Source organism: Armigeres subalbatus, chromosome 3 (genome assembly GCF_024139115.2).
Source record: "Armigeres subalbatus isolate Guangzhou_Male chromosome 3, GZ_Asu_2, whole genome shotgun sequence".
Classification (NCBI taxonomy): domain Eukaryota; kingdom Metazoa; phylum Arthropoda; class Insecta; order Diptera; family Culicidae; genus Armigeres; species Armigeres subalbatus.
In genome coordinates, this window is record NC_085141.1 from 305,677,655 (window position 1) to 305,699,889 (window position 22,235).

Genomic DNA, 22,235 nt, shown 5'->3' on the forward strand with positions numbered 1-22,235 from the left:
TCGCATATACGATAGCGCCTGGATTTGGAAGTGGCGGGTAGAAAATCAGCCACTGCCAATAATCGGTAATTGGTGCCCTCCAGTCTGTCAATGGTTTTAGGATTTCTTCCAAATTCTCTCGGGATTTTATTTATTGGAAAAGCCCTATACATATGTTTTTTGTGGTTTCATTTGAAAACTCTCCGGATTATTTCGGATGTTGTTACAAATTTTTTTCTCCGAGACATCCTTCAGAGAACAAAAACTGTGGAAGCATTCCTGCTGGAATTTGTCAAAAGATTCTTGTGGGAAAACTGGTGGCAATTTCATGAGGAATTTCTTCGACTGCAAGTATAAATCCCCGGAAGAAATTCCGGAATAACGGTGAAAAATTTTACTACGACGGGTCTTCAGCTAGTCTTGGGATCAAAAGCGTAGAATTGCCCTCCGGAGGTGGCGAGTTAGATTCCCGATTCGGTCAAGGATGCTTTCGAGTATACCTATAGGCAGCATGGGTCTATGAAGCTGGCAATCTCTCTCCATCCTCCGCTACCGGTGGACCAAGTACTATGAATTTGATGGGAATTTATTAATCGCATTATAGTTAGATAACATTAGGTAATAACAGCAAGAATACTCACTTATCTCATTGTAAACCACATAAACCACTTGATCTAGTAGTGGAAAGTGTGGATTTGGCTGTTGTTATAGTTGTACAAGAGAAACCAGATCGTGTTCCAAATCTTTATCGGTTGGCAACTTCCACTGATTGGAACCTAATCCAATTTCCGCCATACTAATTGAAGAGGAAGTCATTCGGGTTACGATGGAAGATGTGCACCAGATGGTTGATATTGAGGGTTCCTGCTGTGAGCTTTGCTGGAATCCCATGCAGTTCTTCCATTACATCACTCACCACCCGTTTCCAATATACGGAATCTAAGCAAGATTTCTTTTTCAACCCGCTTTATCACTATAAAATCACGAAAATCACGGAGAAAACTTGAATAAAATCAACGACAATAATGAACAAAAATGTGACAGTTATTTGAAAGAAGAAAATGAACTCGACCAAAACCACAAGATAATTTCATAAGTTCTTTTAAGTTTTTACACAATATTGACCAATGAATTTCATAAGGCATATTATGAAATTCATACTTAAACATAACAATTTCGTAGGGGGCTTATGGAATCGATTTCTAATGAACTCATGCGGTTTCATAAGGCAATAGTTATGAAAATCCTAATTTTATTTCCGCCAGTGTATGGGCTCCATGGGCATAGTTGTCAGTTGTCACACAAAATACATACGCATGCAATGGGGGACACAGAAACGCTTTAAATTAATAATTGATGAAATGCTAATAGAATACTAATTTCAGCAGCTAACCAAGTTCCAGTTGAAATGTAGATCCATTGAAGAAGATGTTGACTACTTTTAGCAACGCCCGGTGGGAACTCAATATGTTTACGAAGTCGCTATATACCTAAAACGAAAACCACCGGTGGGAAGATGGGGCGCTATCCTAAAATGGCACTCGGGAGGGAGCGCTATAATGAGAATAGCGATGAGGACTCCCGTGGAGGTGCTCTTAATGAGGTTTAATAAAGACAATAAAAAAAAATCTCTTCGTCGACTTCCCCTCTTTTGAATAAAAGTGACAAGTCAAGCTCTATCTGGTTAAAGGGCGAATGTCGCAAGAGAGAATTTATCTCTTGCGACACGCAGAAAAAAGTACGGTGGAAGTAAACATATTTTAGTTGAATACAAACATATCTTCAGTTTGTTCTGGCATCAAAAATAAAGTTGATTCAAAATAAACATGCTCATCGTTGAAAGCTACTAAATTTTCTTGTTTGAAACAAAAATATTCAAAGTTTGTTTTGATCTGAAATATATTTGATCCAAACATAAATATTTTTATCACGATTTGACATTTCTCATAATAAACATAAATATTTTTATCTCAAACATGTGGACCATTTTCTTTCAAACATCTTTATGTTTGAATCAACCGTGAAGTATTTTTAAAACCATAATGTATTTTCTGGCTTGGTGCATCCTTCATCTGATTTTCGCGTGCTTTTATGAAAGGTCCCATATGTTTCATCGATATAAATTGATATGTTCATCTGGTAATTGAATGTCTTGTTAACCGTTTTTCTAATCGAAATGTTATTTTCTAGGCTAAAATGAAAGGAATTTATTGTGCACATTCATTTGTTTTTTAAAAGTTCTTTGAATCAAAATAAACATACCAAATTAAATTACGATGAAAGCATAAAAGGACTAGGAATAGTACTATAGATCTCGCAAATGTTCTTCATGGAATCAAAATTTGTTAAAAGCTATTCGAAAAAAAATAGAAAATAACAGAAGCACTAAAGAGTGTTGTCAATGTGCGGAAGAGCAGGAATCATGATAATTAGACCCAGGTTTTTAGATTCATTTGATTTAATGAATAAACTATCACTGATCATATTATTTCAGAATTTCAAATCACTAATCCAGGAGATAAATAATACAATAAGAACAATCGACGTAGGTTGTAGGTAGGTAGCAAAACTCTCAATTAAACAAACTTAAACATCTTTTAATCAGTTTACAACACTGTTCGGTACAATGTCATTGATATTATAATAATTACATATCCTCAAGTACATAGTATCATTAATAGTATGTATGTTGATTGGCTTGGTCTCAAACTCAGCGATTCGTACAACTTTGTATGAAAGACACTTTTCTACTGCGTAGGACTGTAAATGACTGTTAAAATTTATGGCCTTAAACATATTACAAAGTAACAGTAATTCCTCTTTTTCATTTAAAAATATTTCCTCGATCTGATAAACATTTAGACTTATTCCTAATTGTAGATAAAACAATGTGCCTTTACTGTAAATTGCACCACTTTTTTCGAAACATGACAAAAATGTAACGGACCCTACTTGAACGGAACACGAAATGCAGTTAATGGAACTCTCATGTTTTTGATTAAACCTGGATATACACCGTGTGCCAACAGACAGATTAAGTTGTGGAGTGATAAATGATTTTCTCATTAGATGATCAGCAAATTTCAAATTAGCTTTTATGGAAAGCGAACTGGACAAATTTTGACGATGCTGATTAATTTTGCTGTACTGCTTTGATTCTTTATGTTTGGACTCAAAGCGCATTGCCCAATGGGATCGTAGAGGCCCACCTCTCAAGATGGCCGTCGGATAATGCGTCAAGTTATGAAACTTTGGTTTTAAAGTATCGTTAAATAAGTTCATGTACTGCTCATGATGGTATTTGATCAACGATCGTAGTTCATCTACTAACTCGTATGGAACGCTGTTCAAAAGAACTATATGCAAAATTTTTACTAAACTGCAAAAAAAGATCCATATTTCGTCGTCCTCCGGAATCAACGACCCTATCATAAGAGGCAGAAACGTTACAAACTGCATACTCTCGCTAGCAGTGATCTTTAGTTGCTTATTTTTTATGTTGCTTTCCCTGAAGTCGTCCAGTATGTTATCGGAATTCAAGCTACCATAAACAAATAAGTTTTTCCTGTGATTCAGATCAACTACGGATATGTACTGTTTGACGTTCACTAAGTAATATAAAATATGCTGTAGATCATACAGAGCTACGCCTTCTAACACATCATGCATAACATCGAAATAAAAGTTGTGAATGACATGGAACGATGGTATGTTATTAAATATACTTCGTGCCTTTAAACCTGTTCGCGATACGTCATTGAGTTCTATGTCCTGTTCATAGTTCTCTACAGACCTCAAATAATTAGGATATTCTAAACAATCTGATTCTGTCTGAACACGAGTTCGTTTACAAACGCGACAGAAATGATTTGCTCTAAAACATTCAACGTAATCTAGTATTCCGTTAACGCCAAGATTATCTCCTACGACGAATCCGATAACAAAGTATGCCTTAATTGTATTTCCATTTGATTGTATATCTAGTCCATCGATTTCCAAATCAATTAGGTCTGCAATAATTTTCTTCAATGTTTGGTCGTTCCTAAAATCCTTCTTGTCCTGTGTTTTAATAAACCCTGCTGTAAGGATATTACATAATCTACCGGACAGATAGCGAGGAGGCATGCCACACTTAAATAAACACCGCACATTGACGTGGACCTTGCATGGGGTGACGATGTATCACCGGTAACGAAATCGTCGAAGAAGATGTTTATGGGTATGACCAATCGGTCCACCATCGCTGCAGTTCTCGATTGCCAAATAGAGCCATCTACTAATGACTTGAACGACCCATCGGTTGAAATCTTCAGGCCATCACGGATTGCCTGAAGGACGTGATCCTATGCGAGGTATTGTTGCAGCATAAATTTTATTGGCATTATTACTCCTGGATTTGATCAACAACCTAAATAAGAAGAAATTATTATATATAATACATAAGCCAATGGGAGAAATGTCGTTATTAATCACCATTTGTTGTACATTGTCAATCACGGCAGGTTTGAGTTCTTCACTTATCGTGAAAAAGAAAGGATCTTCGTAGAGATTGTGGTCTTTTAGTTGCTGGATGAACTTGTATTCGGATATAAACTCAAAATTGTCCAGTAGCTCGTCCAGAAGATACTTGCATGTATCTGGTAGCATACCGGACCGAAACATCAGCTCCACTGTCTTTCTTATTGGTTCAATGACAAATTTTCCAATATCCTTTTGAATATCAAATGCTGCTTTCCTAGATATTGAGTCCTTACTCAGCCAGCTGAGCGTTAAAAGCAAGCGCATGCGCTGGATCTCTTCTCTAATTTTCTCAACATCGAAAATATTTTCCGCAGTTTTTTCCCCGTCTGTATCATCAACATAACGGTGATTTTCTCCAGTTGTGTCCTCAGTAGGGTGTACGATAGAGGGATTTGTTTTGTCGACGAAAATGTTTGAATTTTTTTCTCTTTCGGAAATTTGTGATTCGCAAGAATTATGGTATTTGATTAAGTGTTGTCGCAGTAATTTCAACGTTGAAAATTTGGAATGGCTTTTTTCGAAAACGCAGTAATAACCATTTATCGTCTCATGCATACGTGAGAGGTGTTGAATATATCCATCGATGGAAGGTGCCTGCCACATGCACCCCTGGTATGCACAACGTATCATTTTAGATTTTTACAGCAATGGCACTAGCAATTGAAATCACTTTAGCCTTACTGTCACTTTCTGGTTCGAACCCGTAAATGCAGTGGCCCAATAAATTCCATACTCCAGCTGCCGGCCGTGGGAAGGTTAATCCGTAAACCTTGTATGTTTTGAAGCATACGTCCAATGCTTTTTGAAACGTGGGAAGTTTGTAGTATGATCCAGCACAATAAACCAGGAATGTAGTAATTTTCTTTATATCCGAACCCACCACAATTACTAGAGGGCGTTGAGGTTGGTCGCAGCGTTCAAACAGATGAATGATTCTGGTAATTTCCGTCTCCAATTCTTCTAATCCTTTGATCCAAAGCACAAAACTTTCTCGGACATCCATGTACGTTGGTTTCCATTTTTTACGCTCTCGAGTGGTCAACATTGGGCATGGTAGCAAATAAGCCAACAAACTCGCAGTTAGCCAGTCGCATGTATCTTGAATATAAAAATAAGAGTGCTATATGATCACTGAAGTAATGTTACTATGAATATTAAATGTTCCACACTGATAGTACAATATTGTATTTCCAGATGAAAACGAAAGTAAGCTCTGGGGATGATTTTGTAACTAGGGATGATTTTGGAACTGGAAAATATTCAGAGCGCCAGAGCTTACTTCGGTTTTCAACTGGAACTGCAATATAAATATAAAGTATATAAGTTGGAAATTTTAAACCGGATAGGAAACCAGTAAAAAAAACCTTGCAATAACGTTTTGCTAAGAACGCATGAGGGGCCCAGCTACAATAGTAAAAGCGGAGCATGGCGTTTTGACAGTTAATCCATGTATTTTATGTCAAAATGCACCGCTCTTCTCACCATTTGTAGCACGGCCTTTAGATAAATGAATCATCAAAATTCACTTCGTGACGCGAGATGCGACCATTCTAATCTTGTCATTAGTAGTGAATATCATAATCTTCTTCAAATTTGTACGTTGAATCAAACTTTGGAAAAGACGTGTTGTATTGCGCACAGTCATAGTAAAAATTATCCCATTTCCAAAGTTAATTCCAACGAACAGATAGTTCGGAAAATCCAGTTTCGTTAGTCGAATTATTCGTATTTTAACTGAATTGAGAATATAAAATGATAATTTATTTTAGACACTGATTACTTTTCGCATGACATCGTTGAAACTAATGAATATGATTTGGGTTTGTCTCTCTAATGATTACGACACTATATGTAGTAGGTAATTAATGCGAGGTTTGTATGCATGATTAAAAATACTCCTTCTCTGTATATGTACAATAATACAAATTTCCTTACCTCCGTCTAATGAATCGTCTTCCAGTATGGCCAAAATAGATTTTCCTGTCGAGTCCGTTATGTCAGACTGCAAAATGGATCTGATGCTTTTCCGAAAATCATTCCAGTGTCCGTAGAGCAAATTGTGATGGGTTGGGAATTTGTATTTGAAATCGATTTTAATAAGCTGATAACCGTCTGGTTTTCGGAGTGTTGGAAAGGTGCAAAAAATATCTTCACCAGACCAATTACTGTGCTTCGAGATTTCAAGGAGCCGATGAGCACTTGTAGCAGACCACTTCTCCTTAAGGTGATTATAGAATGAAGCCCGTGGTGAATTTCAAATTCACCACACTTTTATCTACATATATTTCCAAAATCCCAAATCTGGCGTAATAGTTTTCGTACAGTGCCGAAACTAAAATTATGATTGTTCAGCATAACTAAGCAAACGATCTACCATTATTTCAGCCCCATACGCGTTATGGACCTTTAATCTAGTGCTCTTGAAAAAAATATTGGAAAAGCACGTGCTTTACAAAATGGCCGATTTCTGGCTTCATTCTATAATCACCTTAACGCTTTCCCATTCGTCTTCGTTGTGACGTATCCAATTTTTGATCTGCTCGTATTCTGCGACTATGATAAGAAAAAAATAGAAAGAAAACATATTAAAATCACTAGGTCAACTGAAACGAACAATTATAAATTTATGAGTTGAACAAGCTATGGTCTTGGTCTATACACATCTGCAATAAGTAGCGGTTATGTATTTACTTTCGCAACATAGCGGTAAACACACAAGGTAAACCATGGAGTCAATTTCAGTAGGTAAACTGCTTAGGGTGTGCTTCATAGGTAAACTCAATAATTACGTCAAATCACACATCAAAATTTATCTTTGAATTGATAAATTTCGGTTAGTAACACTTTTTACCCATTGTGAAACTATTATTACATAAATAAATATCTGGAGGGTGTGGTTATCACAAACTTTTACAGTTTGCTACAAGGAGGTGGAGATTGAAACAATGTTTTTTCTAACTCACTTCAAAATAAATAATACCAGTGAAAATAAAAAGGTTGACGGAGGATTTCATTGCAATTAAAATTCATTCAAACCTGTTGGAGCAAAAACATTTAAACTGCGAGAAACTAATTGCAGAAATTGAAAATCTCTTCGATAAAATAAATAAACACATAAATAGTTGCAAAACAATGGTACTGCTAGATTACAGTTTGTTATCATTGTACAGATTAGGATTTAAACTTACTTGCCGCTTCAGACAGAAGGTCTCGTTCCTGTGATTGTTCCGAATTAGAAATTTGGAGTTGTTGGTGTTTGTGATGCTCAGCTTTGTAGTTTAAATTCCTATCATACAGACATCCTTTTGCCAATTTGCCCAATCGGATTTTCTTAGCGCCTTGGAATTCCACTGCAGGTTGATACCATGTATACTGAAAATATTATATGGAAAATGAAATAATGAAAAATAAAATAGATATGGGAGCATCCATAAATTACGTAACGCTTAGAGGGAGGGGGACGCGTGACAATCCATACAAAAAAATTAGAGGCTTCATACAAAAAGTGTGACATGAGGGGAAGAGGGGGTTTGAAAATGGCCATTTTTTGCGTTACGTAATTAATGGATCCTCCCTATTTACGACAGCTTAGGGTTCATTCACAAATTACATAACACTAAAATTGACTATTTTCAACCCCCAGCCACCCCCTCGTAACATTTTTTGTATGGAAGGGTTCTAAAATTTGTATGGGCCGTAACGCTCGGACAGACACCCTCCCACACCCAAAAGCGTTATGTAATTTGTGAATGGGCCCTTATGTACATATTTATGCTGTACTTATAAAATATTGTTGTTTCAGGAGACGGTATAACTAATCACTTACCTCCGATTCAGTGGGAAACAGTTGTTTGAGTTCCGCTGCTCTATTTTTCAATTCACTGCTCGTAAGCTTTCCAAATACGTCCTTGAATTCGTCTACGACAATGTGAGTGATCGCTTTCTTCTGCGCTTTCGTCAGGATGTTTGTGCTCCCATATATTTCAATAATGGCTCTTCCCCTCGGTGACGAAGTAATCAGAAATCTGGCCGTATAATCTTGGCGCTGCAAGTTTGTTGATCGATTGAGTTTGATGGGACTTTTTGAAGGATCGGATGGCGTGGAGACTGGTGGCAGACCCTGTATATAAAACAGACATATTTTCGGTTTTAGATGCGACGATCAAATACATTTTTTTCTCACCTGTTCTTGTCTCCACTCGTTGAGAGCGACAATTAATTTCGTTCGATCAGCCAGATGGGGAGGACCGATTATGTCTTCAATCTCCCTTCGCTCAATATTTTTTAGTAATTCCACCGTATACCCGTTTTCTGAAAATAATTGAAATAATGATTATAGCCTTAAGAGCCCCGCACATAGGATACGTGTGCGTTACGTTTGACAGTTTTCTTTGGGAAATAAGGCAAACGCAACGCAAACGTATCCTATGTGCGGGGCTATTTACAGCGAAGCTGAAGCGAAAATGTTTAAGTTACCCACGAATTCCGTCACGAATCGGTCGGATAAACCAAAAGAACTCAGCAGATTGATGATCTCAACACTTTCAACGTCCAGTTCCTCGTACAACACTTCAATTTCTTCTTTGCACTCCATCTACGATTAGACAGTATGTATATGAAACAAGTGGCAATTAACTACACGCTTTTTGCTTGCTTATATAGTTATTGCATAAAAAAGCGAAAGATTTGTCTATTTATACATACAGTTTTCCCGTCAGTTTATAAAATCGGTTTGAACTTAAAATTATACACTTTAAATAATCACGTTAATCGGACTTCAAAAATGGTATACTTTGCACCGCAAAATCAACACTTTTATTTTCTTTCTTTTTTTCCTTTTGCGGCACCTAGGGGCACCTGAAGTGATAATATAATAGCACCGGGGGCTCTCCAAAAGAAATTTTAGAAACAAATATATATTTTGGTTTATTTTAAATGTATATATGTTTTGTCCAAATAGATTCTATATTTATGTTAAATGAATATGAATAAACATTATTATTGTTGATTCAAATAACCGAAATTTCTGTCCGTGGACATTCGCCCTTTAACCAGATAGAGCTTTACTTGTCATTTTTATTCAAAAGAGGGGAAGTCGACGAAGAGAATTCTCTTTTGCGACATTCGCCCTTGTACCAGATAGAGCTTGAATTTTAATATTTATTGAAGACATTTGAAGACATTTTCGAGACATTACTCGATTAACTTTTCAAAAGGACCTAAGTAACATTTTTTTCATGAATTAATTTGAATAGCGCAATCAACAGAACAACATGAAAGCTTTTGATTGCAGTACTCAAATTAATTCGTGAAAAAATGTTACTTTAGGTCCTTTTGAAAAGTTAAGCGAGATTTTTAAACATGTGAAGAAAGACATTTGATAATATCACCTGGCATCCCTGATTATCATAACGAAAAATCGATTAATCGAAGTAATCGATGAATTTGCGACATCTCTAGTTCAAGACAAAATTTTCAAAACGACTTATCTGCTTTTGTAAACAAAGATTCAAACGACGATTTGACGAATCTTATAGCTCACCCACGCAAACCAACACCATCAATAGGTAGGGGAAGGATTCCGCTACCTGTTGATAGTGTTGGTTTGCGTGGGAGAGTTATCATATTCGTCAAATCGTCGTTTGAATCTTTGTTTACAAAAGCAGATAAGTCGTTTTGGAAATTTTGTCTTGAGTTGCAACATTTGCACTTGCACTTGCACTTTGCTCCTCTGGCTCTCAACCGTTTTTGTTGTTTATCAATGTTCGGTGTTTAGTTTCACGTGGTTATTATGGTTTATTTAATGTAGAAATGGAGAGTGAAAATTATTCGAAACCGGCTCCAGCGACCGGAGTACCCATTCAGGTAAAGTAAATACAAAATTATTTTAAATGAGCATGCTTCTTCCAAGCTTAGTCAAGCTTCTCCTTTTTCACGTCTGCGATATGTAGCGTGTACACACGCTCAAACACGTTGGACCAACATTGACTCCACCCCAAGAAAACGCTTCGGTTGCTGCTTTGTTTGACCGTGTGTATTGATACACACCAGTCAAGCAGTTTGACGAACATTGACTCCGCCCCCAAGAAAACGCTTCGGTTGCTGCTCTTTTTAAACGTGTGTGAAGTTGTTCGAACAACCATTTGACAGTTGGCGGCTCGGTTGGAAAAAAATAAACCTTTTGATTTTGGTTTGAGTTGTCGGGGGTGGAGTCGAGGTTCGCTGAACATGTTTGAACATTTGTAGTGAAGTTGCACAAACCCCCATATATTAGTGCTGTCCAATGAAAGCTTGAAGTAGCTCGAAGTTTCTTCCTCTCCTGTTCATGCACATTTGTTGACAAAAAAGAACGAGTAGGACGGGAACTACTTCAAGCTACTTCGAGCTGCTCATTGGACAGCACTATTGTTGGTCGAATAAATTTATTGTTCGTGTCGCTGTTGGTGAAACTTGATGGATGTTTGAATAAACGAGAGGTGGAGTCAATGTTGGTCAAACGGCTTGACCGTGTGTACGTTCCATTAGTCAAGCTTTTCCTTTTTCACGTCTGCGTACACACGCTCAAACACGTTGGACCTACATTGACTCCGCCCCCAAGAAAACGCTTCGGTTGCTGCTTTGACCGTGTGTGAAGTTGTTCGAACAACCATTAAATTTTGACGGTTGGCGGGGCGGAGTCAAAGTTCACCGAACATGTTTAGTTTGAGCGTTTGTAGTGAAGTCGCACAAACCCTCATTATATTTTTCATTTTCCCGTGCCAAATATTTATTCCTTAGCCTAATTTAAACCAAAGTAATACGGTTGTAATGCGCCCTAAAATGTTTCCCAATATGGCCCTTCTTTCTTCTTCTTATTGACATTACATCCCCTACCGGGACATTGCCGGCTCGCTGCTTAGTGTTCATTACGCACTTCCACAGTTATTAAGCGCGAGGTTTCTATGCCAAGTTACCATTTTTGCATTCGTATATATCATGAAGCTAGCACGATGATACTTTTATGCCCACGGAAGTCGAGACAATTTCCAAACCGAAAACTACCTAGACCGGCACCGGGAATCGAACCCGGCCACCCTCAGCAGGGTCTTGCTTTATAGACGCGCATCCTACCGCTAGGCTAAGGAGGGCCCTTCTTTCTATTCCAGTTGATTATTGTATTCTTTCTTATTCAGGTGTGGCTCGAAATTTTCGAATACATCGACAGCTACACCCTGCTCCAAATGACGCTAGTTTGCAAACACTTCAATCGGCTGATTTTCAACTATATGACCCATCGCTTCCAACTGAAGTTGGTTTCCCGGGAGCAGAAGTCGCCTCCAAATGGAGTTAACCTGGATCCAGAGCGGATTTACAAACATCTACACATAAGCGCAAGCACCTTAGACAGTGTGACGCTAATGGTTATCGTGCGACACGCACCAAATTTGCTATCGTTGAAGCTGAGTTTAGTTTCGCTCAATCTGAAGGTATTGATGTACGTGCTGAAAATCTGCACTCGGTTGACCGAGTTAAGCATCGAGGGCCGTAACTTCAAACGCTCATTTGACTTTGACCAGCTGTTGTGGCTTGGAAAAGGAAAAGCCGCTCTCGGTGTTAGTTCGCTCGATTTGGAATACAAAAAACTCATACGGTTCGACAAAGAGCTGGAACCCTGCAATGTGATTGTAGCGGAAATAGGAGAATTTAAGGCCACATGTTTCTTTCCTACTGTCCTGTCAATGGGTTTGGACATCAAAACTGATCTGGAAAAATTTGAATGCGATTTCCTGTCTTGCTTTCCGAATATAACGAGACTCGAAATTGTGGCCCGCGTCGAAGAACAACGCATTGTTGAACGGTTGGCGCCAAATTTGAAGGTTCTGAAAATGGAGGTGCAAGATAAAGCAGCTGCCGGAGTCTATCAAGTACGGTTGCCTACATTGGAGGTGCTGGCACTGAAAATACGTAGTTCGTACCAAAAAGCAGTCCTTCAAAACTTTCTGCTGGGTTGTGCGTCCTTGAAGACAGCTCTATTTGTGTTCAGTATGAGCGACGACTTCGGAGTGTTTCCTATGGTAGCACAAAGCCTCCCACTTGTCGAAAAGCTGCAAATAACCGACGACTCGGTTATCACGCTTGATGAACTGCATCAGATGTCTCATTTGAAGGTAAGTGCATGATGAGAGCTAATACAGGTGTAGCAGGATAATTAGAACTATTGTTATTCAAAACGAATGTGCACATGTTGCCAGCTGAGAGCTGATTCAATTCATGGTTCAACCTCCGTGTAAACCTGTTCGCCTTTGTAAAAATGATGAAAACTTTCTGTAAACAAAGGAATGAACAATTTTGAATTTTGCAGGTACTTTCAATAAAGGGGGCCAGCATAGTCGGGGATAGCTACGCTGAACTGTCGCCGTCGTTGGAGAAACTCGAGTTCCACGACGTAATGTTCACCCGTGATATGAGCGACGTTTTCTATCGTTTTCCGAACCTTCGAAAAATAGCGGTGACAAAATACGAGCGGCACTTTTCGACATACCAACACTTCGACAAAAAGTTCTACAAGAGAGCGCGCAGCCTCAAGGAATTCAAGATCACGCTGTATCGCGCTGGCTCGGACATTGTCAATTTCCTACAGACACTGACACAGTTGGAGATGCTCTCAATCGATGCCCGCATCTTCGCTAAGGTACTCAGCTCAAAATAATGAAAACTATCTTTCCAAACTGATCCGCCCTACTCATTTCATTTCAGTCAAACTTCGGATATCTCAAGAAACTGATGTGTATGCCGCTGCTGAAATGTTTAGATGTTCGAACCGAATCGGAGCTTCCTCGAGAACTTGTTGGTAGAGTTGCTGCATCGAACCCGGCATGTAGGTTTGTGCTTAACGGAACCCAGGTCGAGCCAGTTTGGAGTTCATATGAAAGCGCGAAGCGTCTAAAGCTTGATTTTACTTCCGCTTGACTTCAAGAAAGTGAAGTTTATTTTATTATTATTAAATGACAAATTCGTTTTATCTGTGAAAATAATTCACACTCTGAGGAAAATGCTTGAGTAAATGTACTGAAGAATCAATGTTGAGTTATGTAAAGGTTTTTTATGTTGCCTAATAAATAGGTCTCGATAACGTATTTTAATTGGGAGGTGTCCCAATTTTTCATTTTTCAGGCCACGATCACATGGGAACCGAACAATTAGTATATTTCATAACATCATGCTTCTGAGAATGCACATTGAGGAAAATCGATTTCAAAGGTAGAATAACTCACAAAGACGATCGAGGGTGTATTCAGAAGGTAATTGTCCAAGAAATTCAGTAAGTGTATTCATATTTTAAAAATCCCAAAATAAAGTTTTTTTTAAATCAGTTGACCCTCGTTAGCAAAAGATGTTTCGACCAGAAACGACAGCGACAACCTCTCCCTTTAATTTATAACCTCTTTCACTGAATGCGGCCGAATAATAAACGGCACGCCTGAAATCACAAAATAGGGATTTGTATCAACTTACTGAATGTGACGAGAACCCGTTAGAAACAAATTACCAACCAATTCAACACACCTCTCCAAAATCGGAAAATACCAACCTAAATCATTTTTTATTATCGTTGTTTCATCATTCCATTGCTGTAACAGTTCCCCATCAGCAGCTTCGTCTATAATTCAAATGTTTATTTGAATTATAGTCCGAATCTAGAACCATTTCGCGTTTCATCGCCACATGTTGCTGGTGAAAGCACATCTGAAACTGCATCGAATCTTAACGGTGCGGGAAGGAAAGTGAAATCCAACGGATTTCCGATGTTGCTGATGATGGTGCGGTGTGGCCACGCACGGCGCGAGAATTTCGTCACCATGTTTGTGTGCTGTAATTCTCTTCCTCCCATCCCATCTGCCGGAGCGGATTGAGGATATACAAAATCACGTGTTCGGCGGAGATGCAAACGTGCGACCGCGAGCCAACATCTGGTTGAATATATGCAGAACACGATCGCAACATCTCTTTTCGTCGGTAGAAATTGGGTCACAATTGTAAATGTCGCAATTCGGATTATACATGATAGGATTATCAATTTCTGGATTTCGATGAAAGATTAATTCGGAATCAATTATTTTAGGCCACGTGACTTGAACATGAAACCACATTTAACGTAGTTATCGTCGTCGGGGGTGACAGTGGGTCAAACGGGGGTAAGAATGGGTCACTGTTTCAACTACTTACAGGGTTTGTCAATAGATTAGGAACGAAGATAGAAGAGAGCCAAAAACCTCTTCGAATCATATTTAACAAGCCATGAAGCAAAACTATCGCCCTTCTATTATACAAGTTGGAAAAAAACTGTTTCGGATAGGCGGCCCCCACCGAAGGGGTTTGATAAAACGATTTGTTCTCGCTTATTTTATGCTTATTTTTCGCACAGCTGTGTAAAACAAGTTGAAACGCATCATCAGAACCGATGCCCCCCGCAATTGAGGCTTATTAAAAGAAATTTATCATGGGTTAAAGACACCCGAATCAGTTCATTATCGTCAGGGCCGTTTTTGAGCATCGTAAACATTTTAATGTGGAGATTATGACTTTGAAGGAGGAATAATTTGGTTCTACATTATTGTCACTCGATTTGATAATAAAATTTCATTTTGGTAGAGTATGGCAAGCAAAAATATTTTTCAGCATTGTTTCTTATGCGAAACACACCTATAAAACATGTAATCTCGTCGAACAATCTAAATTTTAAACATTCTTAGTAATATAGTGAAAGTATCATAAGTTATGTAGGCGATGTTGTACTAACTGCGTTGAAATAAATAAATTTGATAGAAAATTAGACATTTTCACATGAACTTGCAAATGGGGCAAGATGGGTTAGCTCAGCACATACTAAAGGACGTAGTTCATATTCAACACAATGTAAACATTTTGCTATGAAATTCCATCGGGAGAAGCTACCTTACAGTCCTATGATTTGAATACATACATTGGAAATGCTATGTAAAGTAAAATTAGATGATTTTTTTTAATTCTATAAAAAATAAACACGATAGTGTCCATTATAGGAATATTTTCCGCACTGGTGGTGCCCCGACTACCGGCGGCTTTCGCAGGGGACGCTTTCACGCATTATGCCGACATCGTCCTGGGGTGCCCTGCGCACCCGAATCGCTTTCTTCTGCAGGTTGGCTGTTCGAGTGCCGAGGTCGGTCCGACAATTCCGGTTGGCAGAAAACTTCCGGTTCACCAGCGCTTCGACGACCCGAAGCCAAACACTGCTCACTGCGCTGAATACTCCACAGAACTGGCACTTATTCGCTGATCTATTTGACCTATATCTATTCGCCTTCATCTACGCTACAGCTCCGACAGTATTTGTGTCACTGCAATCAATAGCTTTCATGTTGTTCTGTTGATTGCGCTATTCAAATTAATTCATGAAAAAAATGTTATTACGGAGAAAAAGAAAAATTTGGATGGCTCCGCGGAAATAACGCGCAGAGGACAATCCCCGCATAGAACAAATCATGCATAGTGTGCTTTGAATTGAGCTCAAATTATTAAAGCAAATCAACTGTTATGCAATCCAATCATTTGATGCAGTGCCCATAAACATAAAAAGATCAATTATTAGTTCTCTGTCTAGGTTTTGAATTTTATTTTCAGTGGGTTCAGTTAGGTTCATTCAGTTTTCAGGGAAGCTAATCAATGAAGTATTTTACATAATCTCAACTTCATATCAAATTTGAAATGATGCTTCCATATAGTCACACGTCCCAAAGCGTTTACAATATTCGTAATAATTGGTTTTACAGCGTCTCATTGAACATGAAATGACCTTCTCTTTCGCCCGAAGGTCTTCGTGTCGGTTCGGTTAAGAAGAGACCCACCCAATACCAAGATTTCGACATTGTTGTTTCATAAGGGCGAAAGTCGCAGACGTAAACATTGACTTCTTCTGCTGATTGCAGGAAGATTAGAGACTTCTGGTGGTATTTTTTACTTCCGTTCAATAGAAGGCTCAGAGCGCCACCAGTTCCAAGTGGTTGTTGCCTGGGAGCGGTCCTAGTTATTGAGGAATTTGCAGGACAAGTCATTGTTTACGTTTGCGACATTCGCCCTTATGAAACAACTGTGTCGATTTGTACTAGTGCGTTCTGAGCGAAACGCTAACGCTTTAGTTGAGCCAGTTTGCAGGTACATACAGAAACACCCTGCCAAAGGTTACCAGAGCCCGCAGTCAAATCCTGCCACAAATCGCAGTGCTTCTGCTGACCCCTGAGATACACAAAATTTCAAAGCTTTTCAACATTTCATTAAATTTTGTGTTTTCTGTTCAGTGAAGCATATTTTCTAGGAATGTCATAATTATGAATAAAGCAAAACATCGCAAATCTGGCATTAGCTGCTTTGATCACTAGCCTGGAAAATATTCATTGGAGGCGCTTTGGATTTTCCAGGGCTTCAAATTTTTCTTGCAATGCGTAATACTTAGGTCCGTTTGAAAAGTTAAGCGAGATTTCTCTACGAATTTCCGCAAACCGCGGACAATAGAACACCACATGCTCCGGCGTCTCTTCAACATTATCACATTCTGGACATAACGGGGAATTGGTGTGTCCGAATTGATGTAAATACTTCCGAAAGCATTCGTGGCCCGACAGAAACTGCGTCAGGTAGAAGTTTACTTCGCCATGCTTTCTGTTCATCCACGTCGACAGATTTGGAATGAGCCGGTGGGTCCACCTTCCTTTCTCCGTACTATCCCACTTCTGCTGCCACATCGCCATCGAACGAATTCTCGCCACCTTTCTCATGCTTCCGGTGTCTCTCCACTGGTAGCACTCGATGTCTTTCGCCAGGGTGATGCAAATGGGTACTATCCTGGCGATAACGCATACTGCCTCCGACGATATCGTTCTACACGCACTTGCAACTCGTATGTCCATCAGCCGGAACACTTTTCAGCTTTTCCCCGTTCCGCTGGGTTTGCAGTGCATTGCCCCAGGCAGGAACCCAAGTATCGATGACGAGACACTAACTAAGACGCCTCGTGCTGCTTCGTGGTCCGCCAACGTTTGGCATGATCCTCGCTATTGCGTTCATTGCCTTTGCCGACTGTTCACAGGCGTAGTCAACGTGGCTGTTGAAATTTAGCCGGTTGTCGATCATCACTCCCAGGTGCTTCAGTGATCGCTTCGAAGCGATCGCATGTCCTCCGACGACGATTTCCGTCCGCTGGATCGCCTTGCAGTTGCTGACTAATAGCACCTCCGTTTTGTGGTGAACTATGTGTGTGTATGTGCGCAAAAGTTCAAAAAAAGTCTAGCCCATTTTTCAGGCACTTACCCTTAACCGATTTGCTCGCAACAAGTTGTATTCAACGCAGAATCCTGTTCCATTGTTTCCTATTGAAAATTGGCCGGACCGGACTATGGGCTCAGAAGTTATGGTCAAAATACGTTTTATTTAGACAACAACGAGTGGAAAAGTCTAGCCCATTTTTCAGGCAACTACTTACTTATGGATCCTGTGCAAAGCGCCGACTTGAAAGATCTCCATTCTGAGTGTTGCCCGGCTATCGCTTCAACCTGTTGCCAGGTTAGGTTTCGGTCGACTTCTTTTATTTCTTTATTGAGGCTTCGCCGCCATGAGCCTCTGGGTCTGCCTCTGCTGCGATGTCCCGCTGGGTTTCAGTCTAATGCTTGTTTACAGATTTCGTTTCCGCCCCTACGTAGTAAAGCCTCGTAAAGGCGCCCCACATATTCTCGTGATTGAGACGGCCGAAAGCTTTTTCGTAGACAATGAATACCAAGGGACTCTTGGAATTCGTTGATCTGCTCCAGAATGATGCGGAGCGTGACAATATGGTCCACACAGGATCTTACGGCACGAAATCCAGCCTGCTGCCGCCGAATAGTCGCATCGATCTTCTCCTGAATCCGGGCTAGGGTAATTTTGCATAGAACTTTGAGAACCGTACACAGCAACATAATGCCTCGCCAGTTATCGCATACAGTCAGGTCACCCTTCTTGGGCACTTTCACTAAGATACCTTGCATCCAGTCGACCGGGAAAGTTGCGGTGTCCCAGATATTACGGAATAAACGATGCAGTAGTTGAGCGGATGTCATGGGGTCAGCTTTGAGCATCTCGGCTGATATGCGATCGACCCCTGGGGCTTTATTCGATTTCATGCTTTGGATGGCTGTTTGAATCTCTAGCAGTGATGGAGCTTCGGTATTGACGCGTGTTATACGTCGGATCCTAGGCAGATCATGCCGAGGTGGTGATGGCCTGGCTGGCACTTGAAAAAGTTGTTCGAAGTGCTCGAACCAGCGTTTCAGCTGGTCAGTTGGGTCGGTCAATAACTGATCATTCGCGTCTTTCACGGGCATCGTTGCATTCATCTTCGCCCCGCTTAAGCGTCGTGAGATATCGTAGAGGAGGCGAATGTCCCCGGTTGCGGCGGCTCTCTCTCCTTCGTCGGCCAGAGAGTCTGTCCACGCTCGCTTGTCCCGTCGACATGAGTGTTTTACTTCCTTCTCAAGAGCCGCGTATCGTTGACGGGCTAAGACTTTGGCTCCTCTGGTTTTTGATCGCTCTATCGCGGCTTTGGCTTCTCTTCGCTCCTCTATCTTCCTCCAGGTCTCATCTGTGATCCATTGTTTTCTCTGGGTGCGCAGTTCGTCCAGATTGTTCTCGATGGTGCGGAGAAGGCATTCTTGATGGCGGTCCATTGATCTTCCACGCTGTCACCTTCCGGAATATTGTGGTCGATTTGATTTTCTGTAAAGCCGTCACGGGAGACCCACGTGACCTTGTGAACCGGTCGATGAGGGAAGAGCGATCCCCCGATCATCATGTCGTTATTACCACAAAATTCTGCGAACAGCTCTCCATTTTCGCTCATTTCTCCGATACCGTGGCGTCCCATAATGCGCTCAAGGTTCGAGTTGTCGGATCCGATCTTCGCATTGAAGTCGCCCAAACAGATCTTGATATCACCCTTCGGAATTTTATCTACGGCGGCATTGAGTTGACTGTAGAAATTTTCTTTGTCTTTCAGTTCGGCAGCATCGGTTGGCGCATAACATTGAATTATAGTAAGGTTTCGGACCCGTGTTCTAAATCTGGCAACGACTATCCTTTCACTTATAGGTTCCCACTTCATAAGCGCAGAGTGTGCCTGAGCGCTTAGTAGGAAGCCAACTCCGCCACGCTGGGGAGCGTGTTCACCTCGTAACCAGAGTATAGCAGAACTTGTCCCGACGGCGTTCTGTGTTCTTCAAAGTTTGGCCAACGGACTTCACTCAGTCCCAGGATCTCAAGCTTTATACGGCGTGCCTCATTGGCAAGTTGCGCCAATTTACCCTGCTGGGCTAGGGTTAAAACGTTCCATGTTCCTATTCGTGTCCGTTGTTTCGCGCTAAGAGTTGTCGCCGTAAAATCAGTCCGTATTCTTTCATTATCGGATTCTCGAAGCAACAGGAACAGTAGGTTGTTGGCCCAAGGATCCCTATCCACCGGGATGGGGCTGCCATCTTAGGTATAGCTTCCGGGGAATAGCATTTCATACTCAGCCGCTGGATGCCAGAACAGACGCTGTTGGAGCCGCACCTCCTTGGTGGACAGACGCTCGACCAGTCGGGTCAAATTTGTTTAAAGTCCCACCCAACACCAGAACTAGGCTAGTGCGCTTTGAGCGGCACACGGTCACTTTGATAGGGCCTGCTTGGGGACACATGCAGCTTTTTATAGAAGTTCAACAGAGCCCACTGTCGAACCCCATCACATTCTAGGCAGACCCCACAGTACGCACCCTCTCACTCTAGCTGATGTCAGAAGGACAACAGTGCCCAGGCTATACTACCAACTAAATACGCAACCCTTAGCTGGCGGTTAATTGTCATCGGAAGACCCGTGGAAGCGTGAGTAATGGAACTTGTGAGGACCAGAGCTATGTTAGGCGCTCCTTCCCGGATGTCAACTCACCATTTCGTAGCCATAGGCACTTACCCTCATCCAATTTGCTTGCATTCGACGCAGAATCCTGTACCATTGTTTCCTATTGAAAATTGGTCGGACAGGTCGGACAATGGGCTCAGAAGTTTTGGCTTAGGAACTTATCCTTAACCGATTTGCTCGCAACAAGTTGAATTCGACGTATAACCTGTCGCGACCAGACCAACCAAAGCTCCTCATCGGAGCTAATGCTGCTACCTCCGAACGACAATTTAAGTAGAGAGCAGTTCTACCCGCTCTCTGACTTAATCGTCATCGGGAACTGCTACCTCCGGCGACATTTCGACCAGCAGGGGCGGTGCCACCCGCTTACCCGCTGCCTACCAATGCCACCGGGAACACGGACCTACTCCTGTAGGTCCTCCTCCGCTTGGACCTACTCCTGTAGGTCCTGGTCCAGGAATGGGCACTACGCTATGGTAGTCTCCGCCCAGGTGTACGTCCCACCTTCGATGCGTTCCAACACATCGGTCAAAAATTCAAAACATTCTTGCCTGTTTTACTCATATCTATGGACATATGAGACATGGTCCACTAGTGATGAGTTAACACTCCATTCGTGCCATTCATACCTTGTTGCCATGTCTTACCATTAATGCCTTCAAGCTCATTAGTTGCAATATAATTGCCTACATTTTGGCGAATTGTCAGCAATACGCACTGAGCTTTCATAACTTGGTTACATCGCATGTTCAAGAATTTGTGATATGCAAAGATGTATAACATTAAAATAATATTGAATTTTGCTTAACTTTAATTTCTTAATATTTTTTAAATAACCTCATTGCTACCACTACAGATGATATTGCAATGCTAACTAACTGTTATTTTTTTGTTTTTTTTTAGCTATTTGCTAGAGCAATGTGTGTTATTATTTTTGCTAGTTTAGCAACTATATCAAACAAACTAATGTCAGATTTTGCTATTAAGTTATTCATAGTAAACATTGATACATATTTTTGTTAAAGTAGCACAAATAATAAACAAATTGATTAAACGCAATTCTTTTTGATTTCTAATTTATTTAATAAATAATTAACTGTATTTGATTTTTTAAGAAACTTTTGATGTTAGTTTTGAAAGAAGTATAGTTATTTATTTCTTTTGAGATTTCGAGGCAGTTTGTTGTACTTTGTTGGAGCTATGAAGGAGAACCTATTTTGGCCAAAATTAGAAGATATTTTTTTGCTGTTTTCTTCTACCCGGGTACACACCCGTATATCATGTGAACCATTGTTGTTCCTTAGTTCCGATAGTTGTCATGATCTATCATTCTTCGATCTAGAAAATAACAATGGCACCGACAGAGATTGAGCCGAGGCATACAGCATAGAGAGGCATGCATGCTTACCACTCAACCAATAGCGCCATCATTTTAAAACCATTGGAAACCATTATTTTATAGCTCAAATGTCCGAATTCTTCGTTTTTTAATTAAAACCTATAAGACAATCGATGACTGACTTGACATCTTTAGTTATTGAAAATGACTAGCCCAAACCAGGTCTCGTTTGGGAATCAGTCACCTTCAGCATGCTGCTTTGTAGCAATGCATGGAAAGTTTGGGCGCAAATAGCAATATTATAATCTCTATTTCTCCTGGAATCTCCAATAGCCTTGCGAGTGAAGGCGTAGTGCCAATCCGGAGATGGTGAGTTCGATTCTTGGTTTGGTCTGGGATGTTTCCGGGTTGGAAATATTCTCGACACCCTGGGCATAGTGTTTCCGTTGTA

At 40.4% G+C, this 22,235-nt stretch overlaps 2 protein-coding genes across 7 annotated transcripts in view; one reads left to right on the plus strand and one right to left on the minus strand.

Annotated features, from left to right (window-relative positions):
* Positions 1-22,235, plus strand: part of LOC134225108 (igLON family member 5-like) — a 379,522-nt gene that overhangs the window by 248,095 nt on the left and 109,192 nt on the right. The window contains exons 1-4 of one of the 6 annotated variants that reach the window (XM_062704893.1): positions 10,190-10,365; positions 11,673-12,647; positions 12,842-13,171; positions 13,237-13,616. The exons of 4 other annotated variants lie outside the window; for them this stretch is intronic. In XM_062704893.1, the coding sequence (XP_062560877.1) occupies positions 10,312-10,365; positions 11,673-12,647; positions 12,842-13,171; positions 13,237-13,449 (1,572 nt within the window). In that variant the 5' untranslated portion in view covers positions 10,190-10,311 and the 3' untranslated portion in view covers positions 13,450-13,616. Of the gene's footprint in view, positions 1-10,189; positions 10,366-11,672; positions 12,648-12,841; positions 13,172-13,236; positions 13,617-22,235 lie in introns of those variants that run through there. One more of the 6 variants, XM_062704895.1, reaches the window with a different exon arrangement.
* On the minus strand, positions 6,974-9,316 carry LOC134219727 (uncharacterized). The gene is made up of 6 exons (XM_062698564.1): positions 9,205-9,316; positions 8,977-9,094; positions 8,684-8,811; positions 8,327-8,620; positions 7,689-7,872; positions 6,974-7,053 (listed from the first exon to the last, which is right to left on the minus strand). The coding sequence occupies exons 2-6, from the start codon at positions 9,092-9,094 to the stop codon at positions 6,974-6,976; spliced, it is 804 nt and encodes a 267-aa protein (XP_062554548.1). The 5' UTR covers positions 9,205-9,316.